Source organism: Pangasianodon hypophthalmus, chromosome 13 (assembly GCF_027358585.1).
Source record: "Pangasianodon hypophthalmus isolate fPanHyp1 chromosome 13, fPanHyp1.pri, whole genome shotgun sequence".
Classification (NCBI taxonomy): domain Eukaryota; kingdom Metazoa; phylum Chordata; class Actinopteri; order Siluriformes; family Pangasiidae; genus Pangasianodon; species Pangasianodon hypophthalmus.
Genome location: NC_069722.1, coordinates 3,695,764 through 3,719,876, shown reverse-complemented (window position 1 = coordinate 3,719,876; position 24,113 = coordinate 3,695,764). Strand labels below are relative to the sequence as shown.

The window sequence follows — 24,113 nt, the reverse complement described above, 5'->3', positions numbered from 1 at the left end:
CCGGATGCCCTTCCTGACGCAACCCTCCCCAATTTATCCAGGCTTGGGACCGGCACTGAGAGCACACTGTTGCATTCAGCTGGGGTTGGTTCCCTAGCCAGGAATCGAACCCACGCCACAGCGGTGAGAGCACTGTGGCCTAGCCACTAGTCCTCCAGGAACCCTTACCTAATGCACCTTTAAATCTAAAAAAAAAACAGTTCTTTTTGGAATTCCCAAAAGTGACTAGTTACACCTCAGTGAAACTTAGCAGCCTTAATTTTGGCAGTGAGTCATATTTCACCTAGATCTGCCAATCAAAGGACATAGTTTGTTGTGTTCTCAATAGTGGGGTCATGGTGGAAACAGACTGAGAAGGTCAAACCTGACTTCCCAACCACAGATTCCAGCTTCGCCACAGATGTTTCCAAGCCAATTGGGTAATGTAATCTCTCAAACAGATCTTGGGACTGCCACAGAGATTCTGTCCAATAAGACGTACCTGATTCAGCTCCAGCAGGAGCCGACCTGAGGGTGGCATCGTTGTAAGGCGCCTGAACCATTTCAGTTGGCTCCTCTTGGAGCCAGGCCAGGAGATCTACTCCAAGGTTCCCCCAGATTGTCCTCACTCTAATCATGAAAAGAAAACCCAGCAACCATGTAGGAACCTTCCTGTAGGAACCTTGGTGTAGCTAGTGTAGTTTGGAGAACCTCAAGGCCAGGACCAGGACCCACCCCCTGGAGCCATCTGGTGACTCAAAAAGCCCAAAATGGTGATGTGGAGCCATCTTGTGGGCTGACCAGCTATGAGATGAAGGATAAGGCTCAGGCGCGATGCCTGATGGACTAGACCCTTGCAATGAAATACAGTATTTCATAATGATTTTGTAATATTTTTAATCCTTATGCTGTCCTTGGTAGTATGGCACTGTCAGAATGGTAATGTAAAATTCATGTACTTGTAATTGCTCTAATCTAAACTTTCTTAATCTAAGGTCTCTTTTGTAAGTGTCACTGAAAAATTCAAAATTATTAAGTAGATATACAACTATACACATACATATACAACGAAGATTTTTCTGCAGCCCCAGTTTGAGAACTCTAAAGGTCTTATGTTTTAAATCTCATTGTTTGACTCTACGGAGATGATACCAAGACCAATAGAAAGCAATCACACCAGGGAAAACCATGAAATGCATGAGGACAACATTCCACAATGAAAAGCAAAACCTTCAGTGCATTGCTCTTATGTCACTTTATTACCTTTAGTGAAGAACGATCAGCAGGGGATGGCTTGTTAAAGATTAAACACTGACTTCACTTCAGAAGTGAATGTATTTCCCTATTGCATTGCATTTCACTTTCACCAGCGTGTTGCAACCGTGACACACTGAAATGCAATCACTGTCCAATCATAGCTCTTAGCTATACTCAGGAGCGTGGTTGTAAGGGGAAGTAAAGGGAAAGCATCAATTCCTAGGAGGTGATACGGTCCACATAAAGGAGCACGCCCTTCATACTTTCTTATATGCTGACTGTTTCTTATTCATCAAGCTTTTCAGAATAAGGAATACAAAAAGGAATAATCCCAACCTCATTTTTACAAATGAAAATTTTTATTTGCTATGACAGGAAAACTTTCTTAAAAAAAAAAATCCTAAAACCAAAATATATTTTTAAAAAATCATTTGAAAACTTGGAAACTAAAGTCTGTGTCCCTGTAATAGTTACTCTAGAGTAATACCTTTTGTCTGAGTAATTACAGAAATTAAAATTACAGTATAACATGTTTATTTTGTAAAAGCTAAAGAAAATAAAGTGTTGATCTTAAATGATATTTCTAAGCACAGCAGCAGAATGACACTGAGGTCTTTGGAGTGGTGTGACGTGGTGTGGCGTGGATGTCGGATCGGCCGCAAAACCTTTCTGCCTTATTAGTGAGTTTCAAGGCTGTGAAAAAAACACAAGTATGAAACAGAAAAATTACAGTCAGGAAAGACGGAAAAAGTTTCACTGTAGTGTGATGCAATGTGGAATAGCGTTAAAAATACACACATTTTCCAGATTGCTCCAGAGTGAATCCATGTTAAAATGGTGAGGGAAATATATATAATGAAAAAATGACTATTTTTAAAACTAGATTAAAGATTTCCTTCTCTGATTATAAAGGACATGCGTTTTTCCTCATTTACAATGTGTAATATTAAAAAAAAGTATTCAAGAAACAAATATTTGTTCAAAAATTAAATATAAATGATCTTTCAAGCCTAGATATGTGTAGACACGTCTTATCTGATCGGCTACAATTGAGGTCATGGGGACACTGTCGATATGTCATTTTTGGTAAAACAGTATGAACAGTGTATACTGTAACTTTTTTTTTTTTTTTTTTACAATAAAATAAAGAATGACGGTTGTGGACATGCAGTACCTTGAATTCCCAGAGCACCATGGCTCCATCCAGACTGACGCTACTGAACTTTTCCACTTTGGCCCTGTCTCCCTCCACCACACACAGCTGGCTGCAGGTCAAACAAGACACGCTTAATACGACATTTCTCATGTGGAGTTGATATGGAGCCAACTTTTTAAAAAAAAGCATGGCCACAAATAAATATCTTGACTATTAAGTATGATGTTCTATAACATATTAAGTCGTATGTTCAAGTTACACAATATCATGGCCACGACATAATAACAGCAATGAGATACTTGGTTTGAATATGAAATATTGAATTCCTGGCCTCACAAGCAGACGTCAGACATCAAAGACGTCTTGGCTGATTGACTACATTTGGGAAAATTGTTTATTAGATTTTTTTGTCATTGCATCAAGTTAAAGTAATTTAATGAGGCATAAAGTCCCTACGTGATGCTGTTCTGGTGTAGAGTGCTCAGCTCGTTATCCTCCTCGTCGGTCGTGGCCTTTTTGTCCAGGTTGCGGAAGTGCTGCATGGCCGACATGCTGTTTTTTGACGTCTGCTTGGCGAGTCCGAGCTTTCGCACAAATTCCAGCTTGCCGGGCCCCTTGTAGGAGAAGTGGTAGGGACAGCAGTCATGGCCCTTTGATTTACAAAAACAAATCAACACCAGTGAGAGGAATCACCACAGTCTATCAAAACCATTGCACACCTTCAAATCTACCTATCTATCTATCTATCTATCTATCTATCTAACGAGTTGTTCTAGGGTTATTGAAGCTAACACATAGACTTACCGCGGCCACAATCTCTGTCTCGCTGATGTACAGCACACTGAGCAGAGGAAGATGTTCTGTAGTCAGCTGTGTAACCCTGCATAATGCATAATAAATAATAATTACTACGATATTTCAGTTATTTTTGCTATTTTCTAGGTTTCTTTAGTTCGTACTGTACGTCTTTTACTTACAGTCAGCTCCAGAATTATTGGCAACCTCAGCAAAGATGGACAAAAAAGTTGTAAATGTTACAATAAATAGAATAGAAACAATAAATGTGTCACAGTTATTGGCAATTTCTGTGAACAAAATGGAGTTAAAACATGCTACCATTTATATTTTACTTTTTTCCAAGTTGACTAGACTGCATAGGAACTCTAACTGTTTTAAACTAACCACAGTGACTTTTTCATAACCCATCTTTACCAAGGGTGCCAACAGTTCTGGAGCTGACTGTATGTTATACATAGTTATTTAACCTTAAAACATGTTTGCCATGTTTCTTAGAGGGAGGCATCATTTATAAATGTACTTAAGGTAAATGAAATGATACTCATTATCTGTCTGGACTGTGAATAGATAAGTTTGGGTGTTTACTCTTTGCCCTGCGTGGCATCGGCGACGCTGATGGAGCTGTTGTGGCTGACCCAGGCCAGCGTGTCTCCAGACGGAGAGAAGGCAACGCTGTGTACCCATCCACCACAGTCTTTATTCTCCAGAAGCATTTCACCAAACGGCATCTTGACTCCCCATGGTGTCGGACCAGGCTTGTCCTCAATTTCCTTGATATACGTGGAGAAAACCCTGTGAAAACAGAAACATAACCAATCGAGCTACACTACTGGAAGTTAAATCAAAACCCTAAAATAAAGATTTTATGAACAGCAGATTCAGACATTTAGCCCAAACTAGGTCACACAATACAGTACAAAATATCTTCAATTCAATCTGATTTTAACAATATTACATATATATTGTCACAAAGCAGCTTTCAAACAGAACTCTGGATGTTGATTTAGATCCAGAGGCAACCGTTGCAAGGAAATCTTTAGAAACCTTTAGAGGAACTAGACTCAAACGGAACCTGGGTAACACATGGATAGTGGGATTATAAATCATTATAAACCATTTTTATATTGTATTTTATATAACCGTAAATTATATTCCGTTTCTCGGAAGTGTAAATCTTTAATATATCCACGTGGGACCAAACACAACAGCAACATATTTTAACTGTTGTTTTAAATGTTCGTATTCATTTCTATACATACAAGGTTGTCCCGTGTTGCCAAATCTGTCCAATGTTAAATAAAAATAGCTCCAAAACCTATAAATCCTGTACATTGCTTTTAAATTCCAGCATCATCTGCAAATGTATTGCAATATTTATTATTGTGGCTTCGCTGTGCTTTCACATAACAGCCATTTGTATACCCATAAGCCCTCATGGCTGGAGAATTAACAAACAAATGTGTTGACGAGTTGTCAATCCCAGCACGTGTTATATCGTGTATTATATTATATGGGATTGACAAGCCTTCTGTTTGTACTGGAACTATGTGTTTGCCAATAAAACAGCATTTGGCTTGTTTTATGTCACATTTTAACACAGCAGTTAAAACGTGGTTTCTGTTAGTGATGCGAGACGAAGCTTCATGAAGCGTTAAAGCTTTCCAGCCAAAAGTGTTGGAAAAATGAATTTCTCAAGGCTTCCAGTGTCCACTAGAGGCTTCTAGGGGATAAAGATACAGGCTTGTGCATACCATAACAGTCCAGGAGAAAAATCTCCAGGAATTTGGTCACACTGAGTCTGCAACCTTAGTACAGGAACAATATCTGTGGAATTTGTGTATGTGTGTGTGTGTGTGTGTGTGTGTGTGTGTGTGTGTTTTTGCCACATTTAAAAATCATCAAAGCGGCCATTTTGAAGCACAAAGCGAACTTTTAAATTCATTCATGAGAAGTTGTGTAACATTATGAGAAAATTGTTGCTACTTGAAACATGCTGAGCATTTATCTAGCTAGCGAGTTGCTGTTTTATAAGTCTTTATAGCAAATGTGAATGTGCAGAGACAACATAAATGATACAAAATTGTTCAGAATATCAACATTTTCCTCAGAAGTGTGAGAAAATTACTGAGAAAAGACTCCGTAAGACTAAAATGACCCTGTAATTACACTTAGCTTCAGCTGCTAACTCGGCTTCCATGGGATCCACCATATTGAGAAAGTCAACATTGCTGAGTAATCAAATGTAAAAACTTTTGGCTTTTTTTGTCACAAGTACAACAGTAATGGGTCATTTGTAGGGAATTTTGAATGAGGAAAGATTCTGCATATAAGTCAGACATAATGTTTGTGTATAATGATACATAATAATAGGAATTATAAAGCAAAAAAGGTGTTCAAGCCAGATTCAACACTGAACAATGGTGAACAACTTATTTTCATTTATTGTTTACAAAGTGTTACAGGTACATTAGATTACATTGCGTGTATGTGTGTGTGTGTGTGTGTGTGTGTAGAGGTGGTATAACCTGCAGTGGAGATCGGATGACCCGGCTGCCAGCAGGATGTTATTGGGATGCCAGTCCAGACTGAGCACGGTCGAGCAGATCCCTTTCTTTATGTGCTTACTGAGCCACCTGCGCAAAAACACCATCATAAACCATTAAAAGTGGTAATGAATCAGATTAAATGTCATGTGGATGTGTAAACAGGTTTAAAATGGACTTATTTTAAGAAACTGTTTATGTAAAAATGATTCGATTGAGCTAAGAGAGTGATGATTTTTGTATGCGGTTTGTTCGATTAGAACTGGGAGGTTATACACTTTCCTGATATGTTATCTACAATCACGTTATAGCTCAGTACAAAGCTGAAAAAAAGGAAAACTTCTCATTTAAACTTGGTGTGTCATGGCTGATCAAGAGAGAAAAAAAGAGAGGTCAGTGACAGTAAGTGAGAACAGGAGCTAACTTATTCAATAGACTTTCCACAACATTACATGTAACTGTAAACTGATAAAAAAAAAGGTATGAAGTGATGTTCTACAATAAATTAAAAATTTGGTGTGATAAATGAGAAATAAAACATTTTGTGACATGCTGTTATTAGAAAATAATATTCCTGAGATGTCAGCTGTAGGTGTCTGCTGTAGGTGTGTGTGTGTGTGTGTGTGTGTGTGTGTTTGTGTCTCACCAATCGTTCTCTTTCTCAAAGTAACACACTGAGATGAGTTTAGCTCCACTTCCAAGAGCAAACTTGTTCTCCAGAGGTGACCACTTGACACACGTGGCGGCTCTGTTGATGCGAACGAGGACGAGAGTCGGCTTCCACACGCCGTCCTTCAGAGTCCACACGTAGGCGTTTCTGTCTGAGGCACACGTCACGATACGGTTCGACTCTGGGGCCCAGTCGATTCCTGAAACATCGTTGCAGCAGAACAGTAAAAATCTATTTGCACACTGTCTGTCTGTCTGTCTGACTGTCTAACTGTCTATCTATCTATTAATCTGCCTATTCATCTGGTCATCTGTCTGCCTGTCTGCCTGTATGTCTGGTCATCTGTCTGTCTGCCTGTATGTCTGTTTTCTGTCTTTCTATTCATCAGTCCAGCTAGACAGATGACCAGACAAACAGACAGATAACCAGACAAACAGGCAAATTGCTAGATAGACAGACGAACAGAAAGACAGAAAACAGACATACAGGCAGACAGATGACCAGATGAATAGGCAGATTAATAGATAGATAGACCTTTTGGTCATCTGTCTGTTTGTCTTTTTTGTCTGTCTGGCCACATGACTGTCTGTCGTGGTATGGTAATTTAATTTCTTTTGGTCTGTCTGTCTGTTTCCCATTCTGTCTCTCTGTCTGTCTCTTTGGTCATCCATCTGTCTGTCTGTCTGTCAGTCTGTTTGGTAATTTGTCTCTCTATCTCTTTGGTCATCTATCTGTCTTTTTATCTGTCTGGTCACCTGTCTGTCTGTCTGGTTATCTATCTGTCTGTCTTTTTGTCTGTCTAGTCACCTGTCTGTTGGTCTATCTGTCTGGCTATCTATCTATCTGGTAATCTGTCTGTCTTTGTGTCTGTCTAGTCACCTTTCTGTCTGTCTGTATGCCTGCCTGGTCATCTGTCTATCTGTCTGTCTGCCTGCCTGCCTGTCTGTCTGGTAATTTGTTTGTCTGTCTATGCAGCCGTCTCTTTTTTTCATCTATCTATCGATCCTCTTTAAATTCCATGTGTTCAGATATACAACCATCTTAAACAGTTTTAACAGAAACTTATTGCATATTTGTAACATAGTGCATGCTGTGTATAGTGTGTGTGTGTGTGTGTGTGTGTGGGTGAGTGTGAGTAAACGCCACGGTATGCATGTTCAGAGTGTATTTCCAGCCCAGCCTTTTCTGTAGGAGTGTTTATTTTGTGGGTCAGCCGTGTGTTGTGTTATCAGTGAGATAGTGACTAATGGAGTAGCTACTTCCAGCTTTTCTTTTACCCGTGATTCGCCCGCTGTGCTCCTTCAGCTCATGGATTTTGCTCCATTCCTTCCCCTTCTTCTGGTAAATGTTCACCACACTGCTGTTGGGGCTGATGGCGATCTCTGAAAGGCAGAAGCAATGATGATGATGATGAGGAGGAGGAGGAGGAGGAGGAGGAGGATAAGAATGATGATGATGATAGTGATGCTCTCCGGTTACATGCATTTATGCACTTAAACACTCTCGCAGTCCTGCTAAAGTGGATTGTGAGGCTGTGTTTAGGAGATTTAGGGAAAGTAAACTGCTGAGTGTTCATGGCATAACTTTGCAGAATCAGATTGTGCTTGGCGAAGATGTAATGGATGATTATTTGTGGGGGAGACGAGCCTCGGGCTACAGAGTGACGGCTCTGCAGCTAAAGTGTTCACACTTACGAGTTCGGTCTTTATTCCAGGCGTGACAGGACAGAGGCTCCAACCCAAAGCTGTACACAGACATGTTGTAACAGAGGAGCTCTGGAATGCAGGATGCACACACACACACACACACACACACACACATACAGTACTGAGTCTTACAGAAAAGCCAGAAAAGCTACAAAAGGTAAAAACAGGAGCTACAGGTAATTCTTTTTAAGTAAAAAAAAAAACTTGCTATACCATAACTCAGTGTGAACATGGAAAACATTAATCACCTCAGTAACGAACCAGTCTACCAATTCACAAATTATATATATATATATATATATGTGTGTGTGTGTGTGTGTGTATATACGTATATATATATATATATATACTAAATAAACACTATACTAAATAAAAACCTCTAAAAAGCAAAAGATTTGCTAGATGATGCACACACACACATTTAAATCTAACACTACACTAATATGTCTATACATTTACATGTATATAAATCAGTGGTTCACCTTTCTCTGAGTCGGTATATTCAGTCCTGAGGTCAGGCGTGAGGCTCCGTGGACTCTGGGCAGTCGACACGAATGCAGCCGAACACTGAGGCTCTGGAAAAAAAACAGAGAGAGAGAGAGAGAGAGAGAGAGAGAGAGAGAGAGGAGGAAGAGGGTGTGTCTGCATATTGACTGAAGAACAGCACCTGAGTTTGTCTGGATGAGTTCATACAGTAATTAAAGGAAAAGTCCAAACTGAAACACATTTAATATGTTTATACTGAAATACTTCTGGTGTGTTTAGTGATTCTGGTGCTAAATTATTGTTTAGTGCTGTATTTCCGTTATTCTTGTGACAAGTTAGTGGTTGTGTATCGCGCTGACGTCATAACGTGCGAAATTTCACATTGTGAAATTTCAATCACATTGTGAAATTTCAATCTACGAGATCACAAGCACAATAGAGTTGATAGCGAAATTAACATGAAAGTTACAGCTTTACAAGCCGATCTGCTTGAGTAGAGAGAACAGATGAGGAGGCGAGAAATTTGGATAGACTAAAGCACTAAAGTGCCGCTGCATCGCTCACTTAGGGTAGAGATGATGCGAGTGCTAAATCACACTGCACCACTATCAGGAAGGCATTGTGGATAATGTAGGAAACCATTTAACATTTCCTAGTTATGAATAATATGAATCTTAATATTATATGGAAATTTGGTATTTGGGTGGTGGTTCATTCTCAGGACAGTACAGCACTGACACTGACACTGTGTATGGTGTTGGTATGAATGGATCAGGTATAGCAGTGTTGGAGTTTTAAACACTGTGTTAAACATTTACTGCACTTTATTACACACTCCTCCCTTTGAGCTGTACAGGTAGAGGTTACAGCTTATCTTTTTCCATGCACAGTGTGTGTGTTAGTCGTCTTAAAGCCTTTAATCTGTGTCAGATCTTATCAGAGAAATGCTGTTTGCTGGAGGTTTTTTTTGGTTTGGTGGACTGTTTCTCAATCCTGTTGCTCATCCTTTGCATTGATAGACAGACTAAAGAGGGGTGAGATACTGTACAGTACAGAATAACGCATTGTGTGGGCTGCAGTGTGTTATTGTACACCTACAGTGAGGTTAGAAATACCAGTGAAGATTATGAACATCTCCATATATGGACGCAAAGACACGCCCATTTCCAACTGCTCTCATTTTCATCATGAAGTTAAAAAGTGCCTTTTGTTATGCCAAAAAAATCAATAAAGTGAGCTGTGTTGTGTATATGACATCATGCAAAAACAACAGCTCAGTTGCTTGCTTATTACATAATCGCTTATTAGAATTAATTGCTTATTAATTAACTGGTATGACTTGCTAATTACTAAGAAAGCATCAGGAACTGTGCGCTATCAGGCAGCATCTTTCGAAGCCTGATGTCCAGAAAAGAAATTGATAAAGGAGGTTGTGATTACAGGACTATACTCTATAATGTTTCCTAATGGGTTTTAAAGTGTAATGGGTTTAATGGAACGTGTTGTTCCTAATGGGTCCTGATGGCTTATAGAAGTTTATCCATTTATTCATCAGTAAGTGCTTTATCCTGGTCAGGGTCATGGTGGATCCCAAGCCTGTCACAAGAGCTCTGTAGGTGAGGCAGGAATACATCCTGGAGGTATTCTCTGTAAAGCACCATGCACATGCACACGCTTGTTCACACCTAGGGGCAATTTAGATCCACCAATCCACCTAATGGCATGTTTTTGAGAGATGAGAGGAAACCAAAGAACCCAGAGGAAACCCACATGGACAAGGAGAGAACATGTGAAACTCCATACAGATAGTAATCGGAGCTCAGGATTGAACCAGGAACCCTGGAGCTGTGAGGCAGCAAAGCTACGCCACATCACCCGTGTCTACGTTTATCCTGATGTGATCATCTACGCGTGAAAACGGCCTTATTGGGCTTTGGTGGTATTTAAAAAGGAACCAGAAAATTCCTCCAGAAAACATTTAGGAATCTGATTGAAACCATTATAGATTTGCCTTAATAGATTGTAATTTTTTTTTTGTTTGTTTTGTTTTGTTTTTCCAGCAAGAATACTTGAAGATTTTTACAAATAACCCCAAGAAACGTTTCACATCATTAATTTGCTACTTTATATGTAGGATATTTGAATATAAGTATAAAATGTTGATCACACATTACATACATAAAGTAAATCGTACATTATTTTTACATTTTAATCTCTTTACACAAAGCCCTGAGGGAGACAAATTGACGTCACTGCGTGTTTGTGTCAGGTGATGACGTGTTTCCGGTTTGAGGCATCCATCCAAGCGAGGACCGAGAAGAGAGAACGGGAGTGTCACTGTTTATTAAAGTAAAAAAAAACAAAACAAAACAAATCAAAACAACAACAACACCGAATAACTCTCTACTGACAACTCAGGTAGGGTATTTAACAAAATGGCAGCCTTCCGTTAGATTTTCTGCTCGTTTTGTGCCGTTTTAGAGGAAAACGGAAAGTCAGAATGCGGTGGTTTCCGTTTGTTTTGATAACGGTAGCGTTTACAAGATGGCGTTTCTCGTAATGGTTCTCTGGCGCGTGATCTTTTCCCACCACTATTACGACAAACCTTGTGTTCTGCGCGGCTATTGGATAATACTAGCCCGCCCCCTCGCTGTCATTGGTCGAAATGGTGACATTTCGTGAGAAGGAACTTGTAGCGAATCCTCGCGCAGAGAGCGGGAAAAAGGTAGCCAATCCCAGGGCAGGGAGGCGGGGCTTAGCGAAAGCGGGTAGGGAAAAAAATATGCTGGCTAGCTGCATTACGCTTCTTATCAGCTGACTGTGGAAGTTGATATAAATATGATGGATTAAAGCGTAATTTGCATTGCATCTTAGTAGCGATAAATTGTGTCGTTTATTCGTCTTTTGTTGTGCACAGTGGGTTTAATTGGGAATGGGAAAACTAGCTTAAACTAGCTCAGGCAACAAAAAAAACACACGCAACATCTGTCATAGCTAGCCGAGGCTAAATTCCCTCCAGGACAGTTAGCATGTGTGAAATGTAAATCCAGATGAGTGGAATGGCTTGGATTCAGTTACTCCAATTTCTGTTAGAAACCAAGCCACACATCTGCATGCTAGAGTTCACTATAAAATGATTAGTTTTGAAATGTATTGTTAGATTAATTTTCTATTTGCATATCCCACAGGTAAAGGAAATGCAGATGTGGGTTCAGGGTCACCTAAAATGGGGTGTTGATACACCAAAAGACCAAAAAAAAGAAATTTTTTTCATGCACAATACATGGCATATACAAGGCTTTTGAATCTGTATACTCTTTCTTTAATGAATTCATTGATTCATCTTCGGTAAGTGCTTTATCCTGGTCAGGGTGGCAGTGGATCTGGAGGCATTCCCGGGAACGCTGGCTGTGATGGGACATCTGTCCATCCCAGGGCATCACATATACGCACTCATTCACACATTCTCAAAAGTTGGTGATTTAACATAGCCAGTCCACCTACTGGCATGTTTTTGGACAGTGGGAGGAAACCAGAGAAGCCGGAGGAAACCCACACAGACAGGGTGAGAGCAGGCAATATTCCATACAGACAGTAACCCGAGCTCAGGATGGAGTCAGGAACGCCGGAGCTGGGATCCCAGCCACTCTCTGTGGATACGTATTGCTGTAGAACAACACCATTATCTTTAGCCCTTTTTTTTCCCCACTGGGTGATTATAAAAGTCATATATGTAATTAATATTATTATTTGATTTTATTTTGAAATAACTGAGAAAACGTTTCAGCTGGTTTCACCCTGAGACTTTAGGTTATTTTGGTTTGTCCCACTCAGGAAACCCTTAAAATTCCTTTGTCAAACCCTTTTAGAAGGATAAAACCATTTGGAGAACCTTTAACACTCTTCTCCCTCTAAGAGTGGACTATAAAGTGGATCATAGAAGTAACACCAGGTAATATACACTATATGGCCAGAAGTTTGTGCACACCTGATCATCACACACTTATGTGTGATGTTGAGCATCTCATTCCAGATTTATTCCCCACTTTACTGTTGTAATAAGCTCCACTTTTCTGCGAAGGCTTTCCACTCGATTTTTAGAGCGTGGCTGTGGGGATTAGCGAGATCAGGCACTGACGTCAAATCAAAACCAAGTACTGGATTTTAAAACGTCAAGAGTGAAATATAAACAAAGGACTTGTCAGAAGAGCGGCTTTAAGTGAACTATGTGTGTTAATAGCGTTGTTATAGCCTACTAATTATCCGTAACACACAGACTGTTTACTGTTTTTCCATTCCAGAGCTGGTTGTTTCAGCACTTCTGAATAAGACCTTCTGATTGGCTGTAGTACAAACAACTAGAACCGAAAGACTCAGAAAAGTATCAAGATGTAATTTAATTGGATGAGCTTGAATGCAGAATTCTCCGATCGAGTTCACTGGCTGTGTATTTTCCTCCTCGGTGTCTCCAGGTCATCATGGCATCCGGCAGCTCGAGCAGCGAGGAGGAGAGGAGCCTGCGGGAGTGTGAGCTCTACGTGCAGAAGCACAACATCCAGCAGCTGCTGAAGGACTGCATCGTGCAGCTGTGCACGTCCAGGCCCGAGCGTCCCATGGCCTTCCTCCGGGACTACTTCGAGAGGCTTGAGAAGGTGCGTGCTTTTATTCACAAGTTCAGTGAAAAACGATAAGAAGTCTACGGTGTCTTTCTCGATCGTCAGACATATTTGTTGTCGAGGATAACAATTAATTGCAGCTCATAGCTACCAGTTTAGCGTCGTGCAAACTGATGCCTCTTCCACAAGGAGACTCAGCACAATAAAAACAGGAAGCTTCATTTAAACACGCTGTAGTTGTTTTGTTTTTTTTGTTTTTTAATGTATATACTTAATTTATTATCTCATTAACTCATCTTTAGTCCGAATGTTCGTGTTCCCCGTTAGGAGGAGGCCAAACAGATGCTCAGCCAGCAGAAATCCGGTTCTCGCTCTGATTCCCGAGAGGACGAGATTTCTCCTCCCATGAACCCGGTGGTGAAAGGTCGCCGTCGCCGCGGCGCCATCAGCGCAGAGGTTTACACCGAGGAGGACGCCGCATCCTACGTTAGAAAAGTACTGAAACCTCTCTACACGCTGCGCTAAGAACTAAATTATACTCTTACGCTATGTTCACACTAGCGAGCAACTGGTGATTGTTTGATTAGTTTCTCATCGTGACCAAAAAAATAATAAAAATAAAAAAACACTGGACAGGCCACGCCCACAAGGGACAAACTACAAGCTACACAAGTGACTTGTCACCTACTAGTGTGAACTAGATGTTGGCAAAGCGCTTAAACAAATAAAAAACTTGTATACTAAATAAAATATATATTTTTAAAAGTAGGTATAATGGGAAAACTGTTATATTAGTTATAGCTGCTAGCTTTATTTGTTATATTTTTGTTAAACACCCCGTTAGTGTGTGTGTGCAGTGAAAAACATAAAGTCAGAATGTGTCCATGTTCGTTCCCAGGTTATTCCGAAAGACTACAAAACAATGGCTGCTCTTGCTAAAGCGATCGAGAAGAACGTGCTGTTCTCTCACCTCGATGACAACGAAAGAAGGTGAAATAGTTTTTGCTCTTCATTGGACTGTTTTTGTTTTTGAATTTTTGAATGCATAAAAATCTTTTTAATACTAACAGAGACGTTTATAATCACTGGACTCTCAGCAACTGTCTGAGTTTGATGGTTAGAGTGAAAAAAAAAAACAAAAAAGATTAACACTATGTGTAGATAGAAATGTGTACAGAGTGGCAGAAATACCATATAATCGTATCAATATCAAGATTTTATGATTATTAATTATAACAAATCAAATGAAATTCAAGATTACACTCACTAAGGTCAGTTTTTCAAAATTATACATATATTTTGTACTTTGAAGCATCTGCTTACATGCAGTGGCTTGTTAATAACATGTCTATAACGGCAAAATCTCTCTTAGAACCTTTAAATGCCAGGGCCTTGATATTTATACAGCAGCGCAACAATGTGATGGTATTATTCAGGACCTGAGGTGTTAATGGCTGCAGGGACGAAAATCAAAATCCCTACGCAGGAACTCTAACACGGCAGCGGAACCGGATGTTTCATAATTTAACACAAGAGCTGTTTTATACATCGGGGTGTGAACAGCGCCCTCTCGTCTCACAGATATGTGGGCAAAGTGGTACAAATATTGAGAAAGAATGACACAGCGTCAGTTATAGTTCACTATAACTGTAATATCATTATTGAGTGTGAATAAAAATGCATATTTAATTTAAAAAAAAAAAGCCCCTGCAGCCACATGCTGTTAAAGTCACCAATAACTCATAGTCAGTGTTAGTAACAATAACAGATATAGAGAATAGCTAATCCTTGTTAACATCTGTAAGATTCCCTTTTGTCTTTAGGTGAATGAGCGTACTGATGGACTCGTGCTAAATTATTTTATTTATTTATTTATTTATTTTCCTCTATAGTGATATATTTGATGCCATGTTTCCCGTGAACTACATCGCCGGAGAGACTGTCATTCAGCAAGGTGCGGGGTGTGTGTGTGTGTGTGTGTGTGTGTTAAAAAAATGCAAAAAAATCAATTTAGTAAATTCAATTTATATATATAGAGAATCAATTTTTTTTTTTTAATTTCAGGTGACGAGGGCGATAACTTCTACGTTATTGATCAGGGTGAAATGGATGTAAGTGACATGTACTTGTGTGAGTGTGTGTGTGTGTCAGCACCAGCTCTCCCCCATCTGACGATATAATTTTGATATTAAAAAATGTATCAGTTGAGTATATAATTGATTGTTGTGTGTCATGTGTCGTTGTGTCTGAACGTTGTGTAGGTGTATGTGAACAACACGTGGGTGACGAGTATCGGAGAAGGCGGCAGTTTCGGCGAGTTGGCGCTGATTTACGGCACTCCGAGAGCTGCGACCGTTCGAGCCAAAACCAACGTCAAACTGTGGGGCATCGACAGAGACAGCTACAGGAGAATACTCATGGTATATACACACACACACACACACACACTCAAACATCACTCACACCCTCAAAGATAACATGATGATATGTTTATGGCTCACTGTGGAGAAATCAGGATGATATTATAGATTTTCTCTTTCAATACTGTCGTCGTCAAATCCAAGACAACTCGAACATTATTTTTACAAAATAATGACAGAGCGTATTTTATTTAGCGAGACCAATTCTCAAGACTGAGGCGAGTCCAAGTACAAACACTTTTATCTCAAGTGTGAAAGTTGTGCATGTTTTGCAGGGGAGCACTCTGAGGAAGAGGAAGATGTATGAGGAATTCCTGAGCAAGGTGTCCATTTTGGGTAAGTCTCAACATTACACTCGTTCCATCTTGTTGATTTAATCCGCACGTTTGCTAACCAAGAGTTTCCCCGTGTTCAGAATCTCTGGATAAATGGGAGAGGTTAACGGTGGCTGATGCTCTGGAGACGGTGCAGTTCGAGGACGGGCAGAAGATCGTCGTCCAAGGCCAACCCGGAGACGAGTTCTTCATCATCCTCGAGGTAAACATGGTGCTCCAGCGTCCTGTAGTTTAGATGTAGATATATCTGTATAGATAAAGGATGGATCTTCTGAGCTAAAATCTGAAGGTACTGTAGATGGTGTTATAAAACACACACACACACAAACACACACACACACACACACACTCAGTTGCTCTGGTGTTTACAGGGATCGGCAGCGGTGCTTCAGAGACGCTCCGAGAATGAAGAGTTTGTAGAAGTGGGCAGACTCGGATCTTCTGACTACTTCGGTGAGTGTTTTGTCTTCTGTTCACCTGAAATCCCACTTGTTTAAACGCTTTCATATTATTTTCTGTTTTATTTATGTGTTCCTACTCGCCCTGTGCTTTTTTAAATGATGAGAATTTGTTGTTTCTATGCACTTGGAGCTTAAAACGAGTTGTTGTGTGTGTTCAGGTGAGATTGCGCTGCTGATGAACCGTCCTCGCGCCGCCACCGTGGTCGCGCGCAGTCCTCTGAAGTGTGTGAAGCTCGACCGTCCTCGGTTTGAGCGTGTGCTCGGACCCTGCTCCGACATCCTGAAGAGGAACATCCAGCAGTACAACAGCTTCGTCTCTCTCTCCGTTTGAATCTCTCTCTCTCTTTCTCTCTCTCCTTTCACCTCCTCTGTTTATCGCAGGGTCCAGCTACGCTTTATTTTCTTACTTCTCCTGTGTACGTTTCGTTCGTGCTTGCCGTGTGTGTGTGTGTGTGTGTGTGTGTGTGTGTGTGTTGTAGGTTTAACCTCACATTCTCGAATGTAGAGATGTAAAATGAAGCCGCTGAAACAGGAAATCGACCAGAAACTGCTCTCCTTAACAGTTATTCTCTTCATGTAAATGTGACTATTTATTTTTGCAGCGTTTAGGACGTCACGAGTCCTGAGGCGAGGCTGCTCGGTACATCCATCCACTTATTTTATTTATTTTAATTTTTTTTCCTCTTCGTTCAGCCGTTCAAACTGTTTCAGAGTATTTAGGATCTGGCTATAGTTACAACAAGATCACTTTAATTTTTCACATTTTTATAGTACTGCTCCTTCATGTGTTTTCCACATACTTGTGTGAGAGAGTGTGTGTGTGTGTGTGTGTGTGTGTGTGTGTGTGTGTGTGTGTTGTAGCTTAATCTGATATTCTCAAACAAAAAGCTGAAATAGGTCAAATATTTAAAAAAGAGAGAATTCTCTTCCTTACAGTTGACTTACCTTAACTCCTTTATACATACAATAGATTTATTTTATTATATTTCTTTTATCGTTACTCGATCCTGGCGTTCCATCCAGGGTGTATTCCCGTTTCGAACCCAGTATTCCCGGGATGGACTCTGGATCAACCGTGATCCTGACCAGGATAACTGCTCTGGTTACTTTTTTGTAGTCTTTGGTCCAAAAGGTAACTTCTCTAACAAAGAATTTGATGACAACCAAGTATAATTTACAAAAAGTAACACATTAAAAAGTCCAATATCTATCAAATTGAAACCTACAAGAAGTTACAATAAACGAAAATAATTAAAAATAATTAAACAGAGCAAGTCTGATTATCCATATCAGGATAAATGGGGTGGAAGGACAGAACCTTCAGGGAGAAATTATTCAAGGTTTTTTTTGTTTTGTTTTGTTTTTTTAATTGTGAGGTCAAATATTAAAATATTTGAGATTTCAGCAAAAATTTGTTTCATTTTTTTTGTTTAATCATAATTAAACCAAGTCCACCTTACTGTCTTAATTTTCTGTGTATTTTCTTTTCTAATCTTGAGTTTTGGGCTTTCGTAAAGATCAGGAATCACAGATTTCTCTCTCTCTTTCAATTACATGATGATGTAGAAGTGTTCAGAACGTGACGAATCCCGAGACGAGCTGTGAACTGATTGTTCTTAAGTTTGCGCCCTTTACAGTGTTTACAGTTCATTTTGGATTATAGTGACGCCAAAGGCGTGCGTGTGTGTGTGTGTGTGTGTGTGTGTGTGTGTGTGAGAGATTTGTTGGTTCTGTTTTTTCTCTCGATGGTACTGAAGTTGAATCATTTAAACTGTGCGTGCTTGTGTGTGTGCTTGTGTGTGTGCGTGTGTGTGTGTGTGTACTGTAGCGATCCGCTTTGCTCCTTACTGTTCTTTATTGCACATATATAGCAGACGTAAATGATAGTAAATCACCATAACTGTATTTTTTGCACACTTTGGTATATACTGAAATTGAAATATTAAGATTCTCTATATATAAATATATGTGGCGCTTATTTTGCATTATTATTGGTCCTGTTGTTTTTGTTTTGTTTTTCTTTATTTTTATTGCTCTACTCTCCCTTCACACCTATCGTTTAACTGTATATCCAAAACCGCACCATGTTCACTACATAGTGCACTGTTTTTCTAAATCCAGCACACTCACGAAATCCCAGAATGCCCTGCAGTAGGTTAAAGTCCAAACAGTCGACCATAGACGTATGCAGGGTGGCATATGTAGTGAATAATATCTCTGGTTTGGGACACGTCCACAGCGGACTAGTGGTGAGGTGGTCATGATGTTTGTGTTGCCTGTGTAGTAAATAGCGTGTATATTGGGACGCGTCCACGGTACACTGATGATGGTCTGACGTATTTTAGTGAATAAGGTGTGGTTTGGGACACATCCATAGTAGACTAATGATGAGGAATCGTTAGTGATGGTGGTTATGAGGCCTCATTAGTGAATAGGGTGTGTGGTTTGGGACACATCCATTGTAGACTGATCAGGGGGAGGAGTTTGTGGTGTCTATGAAGCCTGTATAGTAAATAGGGTCTGGTTTGGGACACGTCCACAGAAGACTGATGTCTGTTAGACATTTTTAGATGGTGGTTGTGAGGCCTCATTTATTAAATAGTGTGGGTTTGGGACACGTCCACAGTGGACTAGTGAGGGGGATTAGTGTAGTCACTGTAGTGAATAGAGTGTTGTTTTGGAAAGCGCCATTTTAGATGTCTCATTAGTGAATAGGGTGTGGTTTGGGACACTTTAAATCTTCTCTGTTTTTACCTCACAGTTCTTCTGTTCTTCACAGCAATGTTTCATTTAGGTATTGTGTGTTAGTCGTAGTCACACATTTCATGAGTAAGTGCTTTGGATTAACGGAGTGAAGCATCGCTGAGTGAACGTTAGCACACGTGCAGTACTGTGTTGTTCTTTTTAAGGTCCCTGTAACATAATTGTGTTTTGATTATAAACACTGTGGAACACAAAGTGAAATCGTAGGTACCGTTAACAACAGAGTAGCTTTTACCTAGTCAGGTCTATGGTCATTTCATTTTATAACATGTTTAAAGTAGCAGTATGCAACTTTTTTTTTTTTTTTTTCCCTAAAAGTGAAATAAGTAGCATTTTGTCTGAGTAGAGGAAAGTACTCGAAAACGTGGCATTCTTTCAAGTCGGTCTAAAAGTCCTAAAATATATTTGAAATAAATTGTACACCACCTTGGGAACAACACCAGATTCCCAATAGTTACATACTGCAACTTTAATAAAGAATGTTTGTATAGCAAACATGTTTGTATAGTATTAAACAGGACAGTGAATTACGGTTTTTCCAAACGTCGTACTGTATTTCTCAACACTGACTGAAGAAACTGAAGCTGAAAACGTGTGTGTAAGTGTGTGTGAGTGAGAGATGCAAACCCCTATAAGAGTCTCTTTACACTCATGTTGGATAATTTTAGAGTGTGGAAGTGCCTGATTTCTTCATTTTCAAAAGTTCCTTTTGCTTGGGCATCGCTTTCGATAAACGCACATCTATCAGTCTGTCTGTCTGAGCATAGGAATCAATCTCATATCGCAAAAATCGCCTCACGTCTTATCACAGGTTTACAGCACGAAATGTTCTTGTTCGTCCAGTCATCTTCAGTAAACTCTTTATCGCGATCAGAGACACTTTGGTTTAAATCATTTGTTTGAATTGTACAAAAGAGAATAAGGAACGTTCGTTAGAAAATATTGCGAAAGGGTGGGATTGTTCGACGTTTCTGCAGGGGCGGGATTAAAATGCAGTCTTGTCCACACCTCTACCTGGCAGCTACGTTGTATAATCCTACCTTCACACTAGCAAGCGACATTTCAGGTGCAGTTTTCTTAAGTCTGTACAAAATACAAAACGTAGCTATGATATGGTAAAGCTACAAATTCAGATGATTGGGTCAGATGATTTTTAAACAAAATTGGTGCATATAAATCATAAATGGGCCACAACGAGACAAACTAGCATTTGCTAGCGTGAACATAGAATATTTCTGGTCACCGGAAGAGAAGAGTTCCTTGAAAGCAGTAAAAACATGATGGACAAAATTAATAATGTAACGATACAACGTAAAGATATCGTAAACTGTGCTAAACAGTGAAGTGATTACTGTGATGTGAAAATGAAATATTGGCACTGTGTATTAATGAAACAATGCTTTTTTTTTTTTCCTTTTTTTTCTTATGGCAATGACTTTAGTGTCATACCATGTTTTTTTTTTTTTTTTAATAGCATAATACTGACTGAACATCCTTTTTCCTACATGTTTATAAATTACGCAGAAGCTTGTGAAAGAAGCAGATGTGATTTTCTTACGTTGTTCCCTCACGTTGATTTCTGCAGTATTTGATTTTTAGGAAACGGCTCTTGCGTGTTTGTGATACGTTTATAGTTTAGAGTTAAATGATTTTCTGTGCTAACTCAGTGGCTGCTCATTGCGTAGTGCTGCAACGACACGCTGTTTATTTCTGATTATAAAGAAACGTTCACGCTTCCCTCTGTAAGCGGCCATATTGGTCCCTTTTCCCCCCAGAATCCACTTCCTCTTGTGTATTAGTCATTCCCATGTATTCTTTTCAGAGCTATAGTATGGATAAAAAGCTGATATTATGTGATCATGGCTGACGTGTCCATCTGCGCTGCTCTTTAGCTTTGCTGAGGACCATTTTCTCTTCTGTTTCTGTGATGTATACAGATTTTTTTTTTTCTTCTTTTTTCTTCCCTTTTTATCGTGCTGATGTTGTAACCCTTTTTTGGTATCGATCATCCCAATGGCAGGCCAAGCAATAAAAAAATTCTTAAACATGTCTCTCTCTTTTCTCTTCATTTATGAAAGTGTGAATTTTACTCTACTTATTTTCACTCTTGTATTTTTTTGAATAGTAGGAGTGCGTATCTTGTGATTTAATGTTGATTTAATTCTCTGCTGGTAAATTTACACGACAGAGGAGTGAGAGGCCACGCCGTTAACCCTACGTTCACACTTGCAGATGAAAAGTCGTTCATGTTGCTTGTAATATGTCTCTTGTGGGCGTGGCTTATCCAGGATTGAGTGTTTTTAGTTCTGATGAGCAAGAAAAGTAGCTATAGCATAAGATCTATATATTACTAACGAGCTAAACACAAATTAAGTAGCGCACAAATCAGTATGGAAATTTGATCTTTAGTTGACAGATTAGCAAATCTAGCTAACTGTACTAGCTACGTACACTCACTAGCAACGCCAAAGATCTCTGCTACTTCCTTCCAAGCTTTATTTTACTTTGTAGTATCTTTGTACACATTTGACAGGATGAGATGACAGGATTGAAAAAGCTAAAGTTGTGAGTGCACTGTAGGAATCATTCGAGCCAATCATTTGGATGCATCACTTTACAGCGTCATACCTAATTTGCATAGAATTGAGTGAAAAGAAAATGAAAATCTAAATACAACTGTCGCTGAATTTGTGGATGGAAACGGAAGAATCGTTTATTGTGAAGATTATTAACAATAAGTTAAATTACTAACTGAATGCTAGACTTTATCATATTTATTTTGTCGCTGATTTATAAATAAATAAAAATCCTAATCATTAAGCTATTGATCTGTCCAGGGAATATCCTAATCTTTGGCTGTTATGTTGCTTAGCAACGAACCCGTACTGTTAACAGGCGTTACATTACACTTGTGTGAAAATTGTATTTTATCATGTTTTTTTTTAAAGCAATATGCCACTCATCGTACCTAAGAAAACCCTCCCTTTCTTGCTTTAATACAAAACACACAATTCCACACAAAATAAATGCAATTAATTGGTCACTGAGTTTATGAGTTTATGGGTTTGACTTGATTTGCATTTTCAGTGCTCACTTTTGTTTTTAGCTCATAAGCTCATATTCAACAACAATATTCTTTAAAACAAGGACTAACACACACGATATATAAATGAAAAAAAAGAGACAGAAGAAATTGCACACTTTCCTGGAAATACACATTTAAAAGACAATATTTAATGAAAAAAGCAAAGAAATTATGTATTTTGCTTAAATTACTTTTAAAGGGAGACCTTTAATGAAAAAAAACTTAGAAATTGAAATAAAAAACAAACAAGACTGTAATTAAACCTGAGAGATTTAATGAAAAAAGTGTAGAATTTGTATAATCTCCTGAAATTACATTTAAAAGGAGATATTTAATGAAAAAAAGCTTCCTGAAATGACACTTTTAAATGGAGATGTTTACTGGTCGTGACGTCCTGCTGATAATCCAGTGGTGTTTTCCATCTTTAATATTTTCTGTAATAATAAAATGGTTGATTTGTTGTTCAGTTTTGTTCTGTTTTTATTCTATACGTTATCTGCATAACTATAATTCTGCATCTGTTTATCTTCCTATAGATGGATACAGTTGAATGGGAAATCAGGACGATAAAGAAATGCAATTTACAGCAACAAGACATTTAGTTCATTAGGTTTCAGCTTTATTAGTTAACAAAATGGTTGAATACTTCAGTCCAACACAACTCCTTCATCTAGCATGAACTCATCCTTTTAGCAATGTGATGAGATTTGTGAAGCCACATTTGTCTGGAAGGCGAGATCTAAATCTAGTTTTCAATCTTGATGGCAAAAATATTCAGCAGAGTTACAAACTGAAGTGACAGAAATAAAGGAAAATTAGAATTGTTTGTCTGATTTCAGTGTAATTTCTTTTCCTGGTGTCATGTTTATGGGTTTGAGATGCAGAGAGGTAGTGGGCGCTTTAAAAACTGCTGTGGACTGCAGTTCAACCCACTCTCTGGGTTGCCAGAGTGAACATTTTTACACTGAGATGAATGAAGTGCCACAGATGGACTTGTTTCTCAGTTCACACTGAAATCAGTCAAGACATGATGCTATGCAATGGTACAAATGAGATCTAATGAGGGAAATGATGAGAAGTGGTGTTTCTGTGCTGTTTTTAACCGATTTAAGGAGAAAAGCGATCCTTTTAACAGGTTCCAGTGTTCTCTTCTGAATAACGGATGTGCAGGTTTAATCTCATCCTCGATGAACATGAGAAATGTGCGTAAATATAGACTAATATAGACTACGTAAGCATGATATTGTGTATGATTAGCATAACCTGGAACTATTATACGCACCAAAATAGTCATTTTTGTTAACTATACTGTACATGTGTTCATCAGACCAGAATTTAATGAAAGTTTTAATTTAAAAAAAAAAAAGTCAGAGCAAACTATCAGTACGTTTACAAATTTACGTCAATCACTTGTCTCATAGCTGACAGTTTGTTACTGTTCAAAAAATTGTGACCTCACAGATTTGCGTAGTCAGTTATTGTAGCTAACTTGCTTGTTACTCTGATTAACTCTACACTCACAACAGCGAAAGACAAAGCAGTAGCAATCATTTGGTTATACATACGTGTGCAACATGGAGCTACAATTTCATTAACCGCAACCAAGTGATGTTTGAATTGAGAATTCGAAAACTGAGAGAACTGACGAAATCAGACCAAATCTCTGACACGTGTGGTCCAACGTTTCTCCAGTTTCCATTTCCTGTTTGATGCACAAAGACAGAAGAAAAAAACTATAACTGAGGTTTCGTTTTTATTTTAGAATAATAAAGTTCGGAAAAAAGTAGCAGAGATCGCTGCAGTCTCTGATGAGTGTACGTAGCTGGTACAGTAGCGTG

General features: G+C 39.0%; 2 protein-coding genes across 2 annotated transcripts; one reads left to right on the top strand and one right to left on the bottom strand.

The window, feature by feature from the left end:
- Positions 1 to 1,220: 1,220 nt before the first annotated feature.
- On the bottom strand, positions 1,221 to 8,699 carry zgc:86896 (uncharacterized protein LOC415190 homolog). The gene is made up of 10 exons (XM_026916239.3): positions 8,592 to 8,699; positions 8,098 to 8,178; positions 7,681 to 7,785; positions 6,380 to 6,602; positions 5,716 to 5,823; positions 3,776 to 3,982; positions 3,197 to 3,272; positions 2,849 to 3,042; positions 2,411 to 2,501; positions 1,221 to 1,929 (listed from the first exon to the last, which is right to left on the bottom strand). The coding sequence occupies exons 2-10, from the start codon at positions 8,159 to 8,161 to the stop codon at positions 1,924 to 1,926; spliced, it is 1,074 nt and encodes a 357-aa protein (XP_026772040.1). The 5' UTR covers positions 8,162 to 8,178; positions 8,592 to 8,699; the 3' UTR covers positions 1,221 to 1,923.
- Positions 8,700 to 10,855: 2,156 nt separating this feature from the next.
- Positions 10,856 to 21,239, top strand: prkar1aa (protein kinase, cAMP-dependent, regulatory, type I, alpha (tissue specific extinguisher 1) a). The gene is made up of 11 exons (XM_026916349.3): positions 10,856 to 11,013; positions 13,068 to 13,247; positions 13,539 to 13,706; positions 14,110 to 14,201; positions 15,104 to 15,165; positions 15,276 to 15,322; positions 15,473 to 15,631; positions 15,907 to 15,967; positions 16,047 to 16,168; positions 16,338 to 16,419; positions 16,586 to 21,239. Exons 2-11 carry the CDS (start codon positions 13,074 to 13,076, stop codon positions 16,756 to 16,758), a joined length of 1,140 nt encoding a protein of 379 aa, XP_026772150.1. The 5' UTR covers positions 10,856 to 11,013; positions 13,068 to 13,073; the 3' UTR covers positions 16,759 to 21,239.
- Positions 21,240 to 24,113: the final 2,874 nt, after the last annotated feature.

Excerpts from the sequence above, each read along its gene's own strand:
- zgc:86896 (XM_026916239.3), bottom strand. The coding sequence starts at position 8,161 with ATGTCTGTGTACAGCTTTGGGTTGGAGCCTCTGTCCTGTCACGCCTGG. Across the intron at positions 3,983-5,715 it reads TCATCCGATCTCCACTGCAG|GGTTTTCTCCACGTATATCA; the intron begins GTTATACCACCT and ends CTGTTTTCACAG. Across the intron at positions 3,273-3,775 it reads GATGCCACGCAGGGCAAAGA|GGTTACACAGCTGACTACAG; the intron begins GTAAACACCCAA and ends TGCATTATGCAG.
- prkar1aa (XM_026916349.3), top strand. The coding sequence starts at position 13,074 with ATGGCATCCGGCAGCTCGAGCAGCGAGGAGGAGAGGAGCCTGCGGGAG. Across the intron at positions 13,707-14,109 it reads CCGCATCCTACGTTAGAAAA|GTTATTCCGAAAGACTACAA; the intron begins GTACTGAAACCT and ends GTTCGTTCCCAG. Across the intron at positions 15,323-15,472 it reads TTGATCAGGGTGAAATGGAT|GTGTATGTGAACAACACGTG; the intron begins GTAAGTGACATG and ends AACGTTGTGTAG.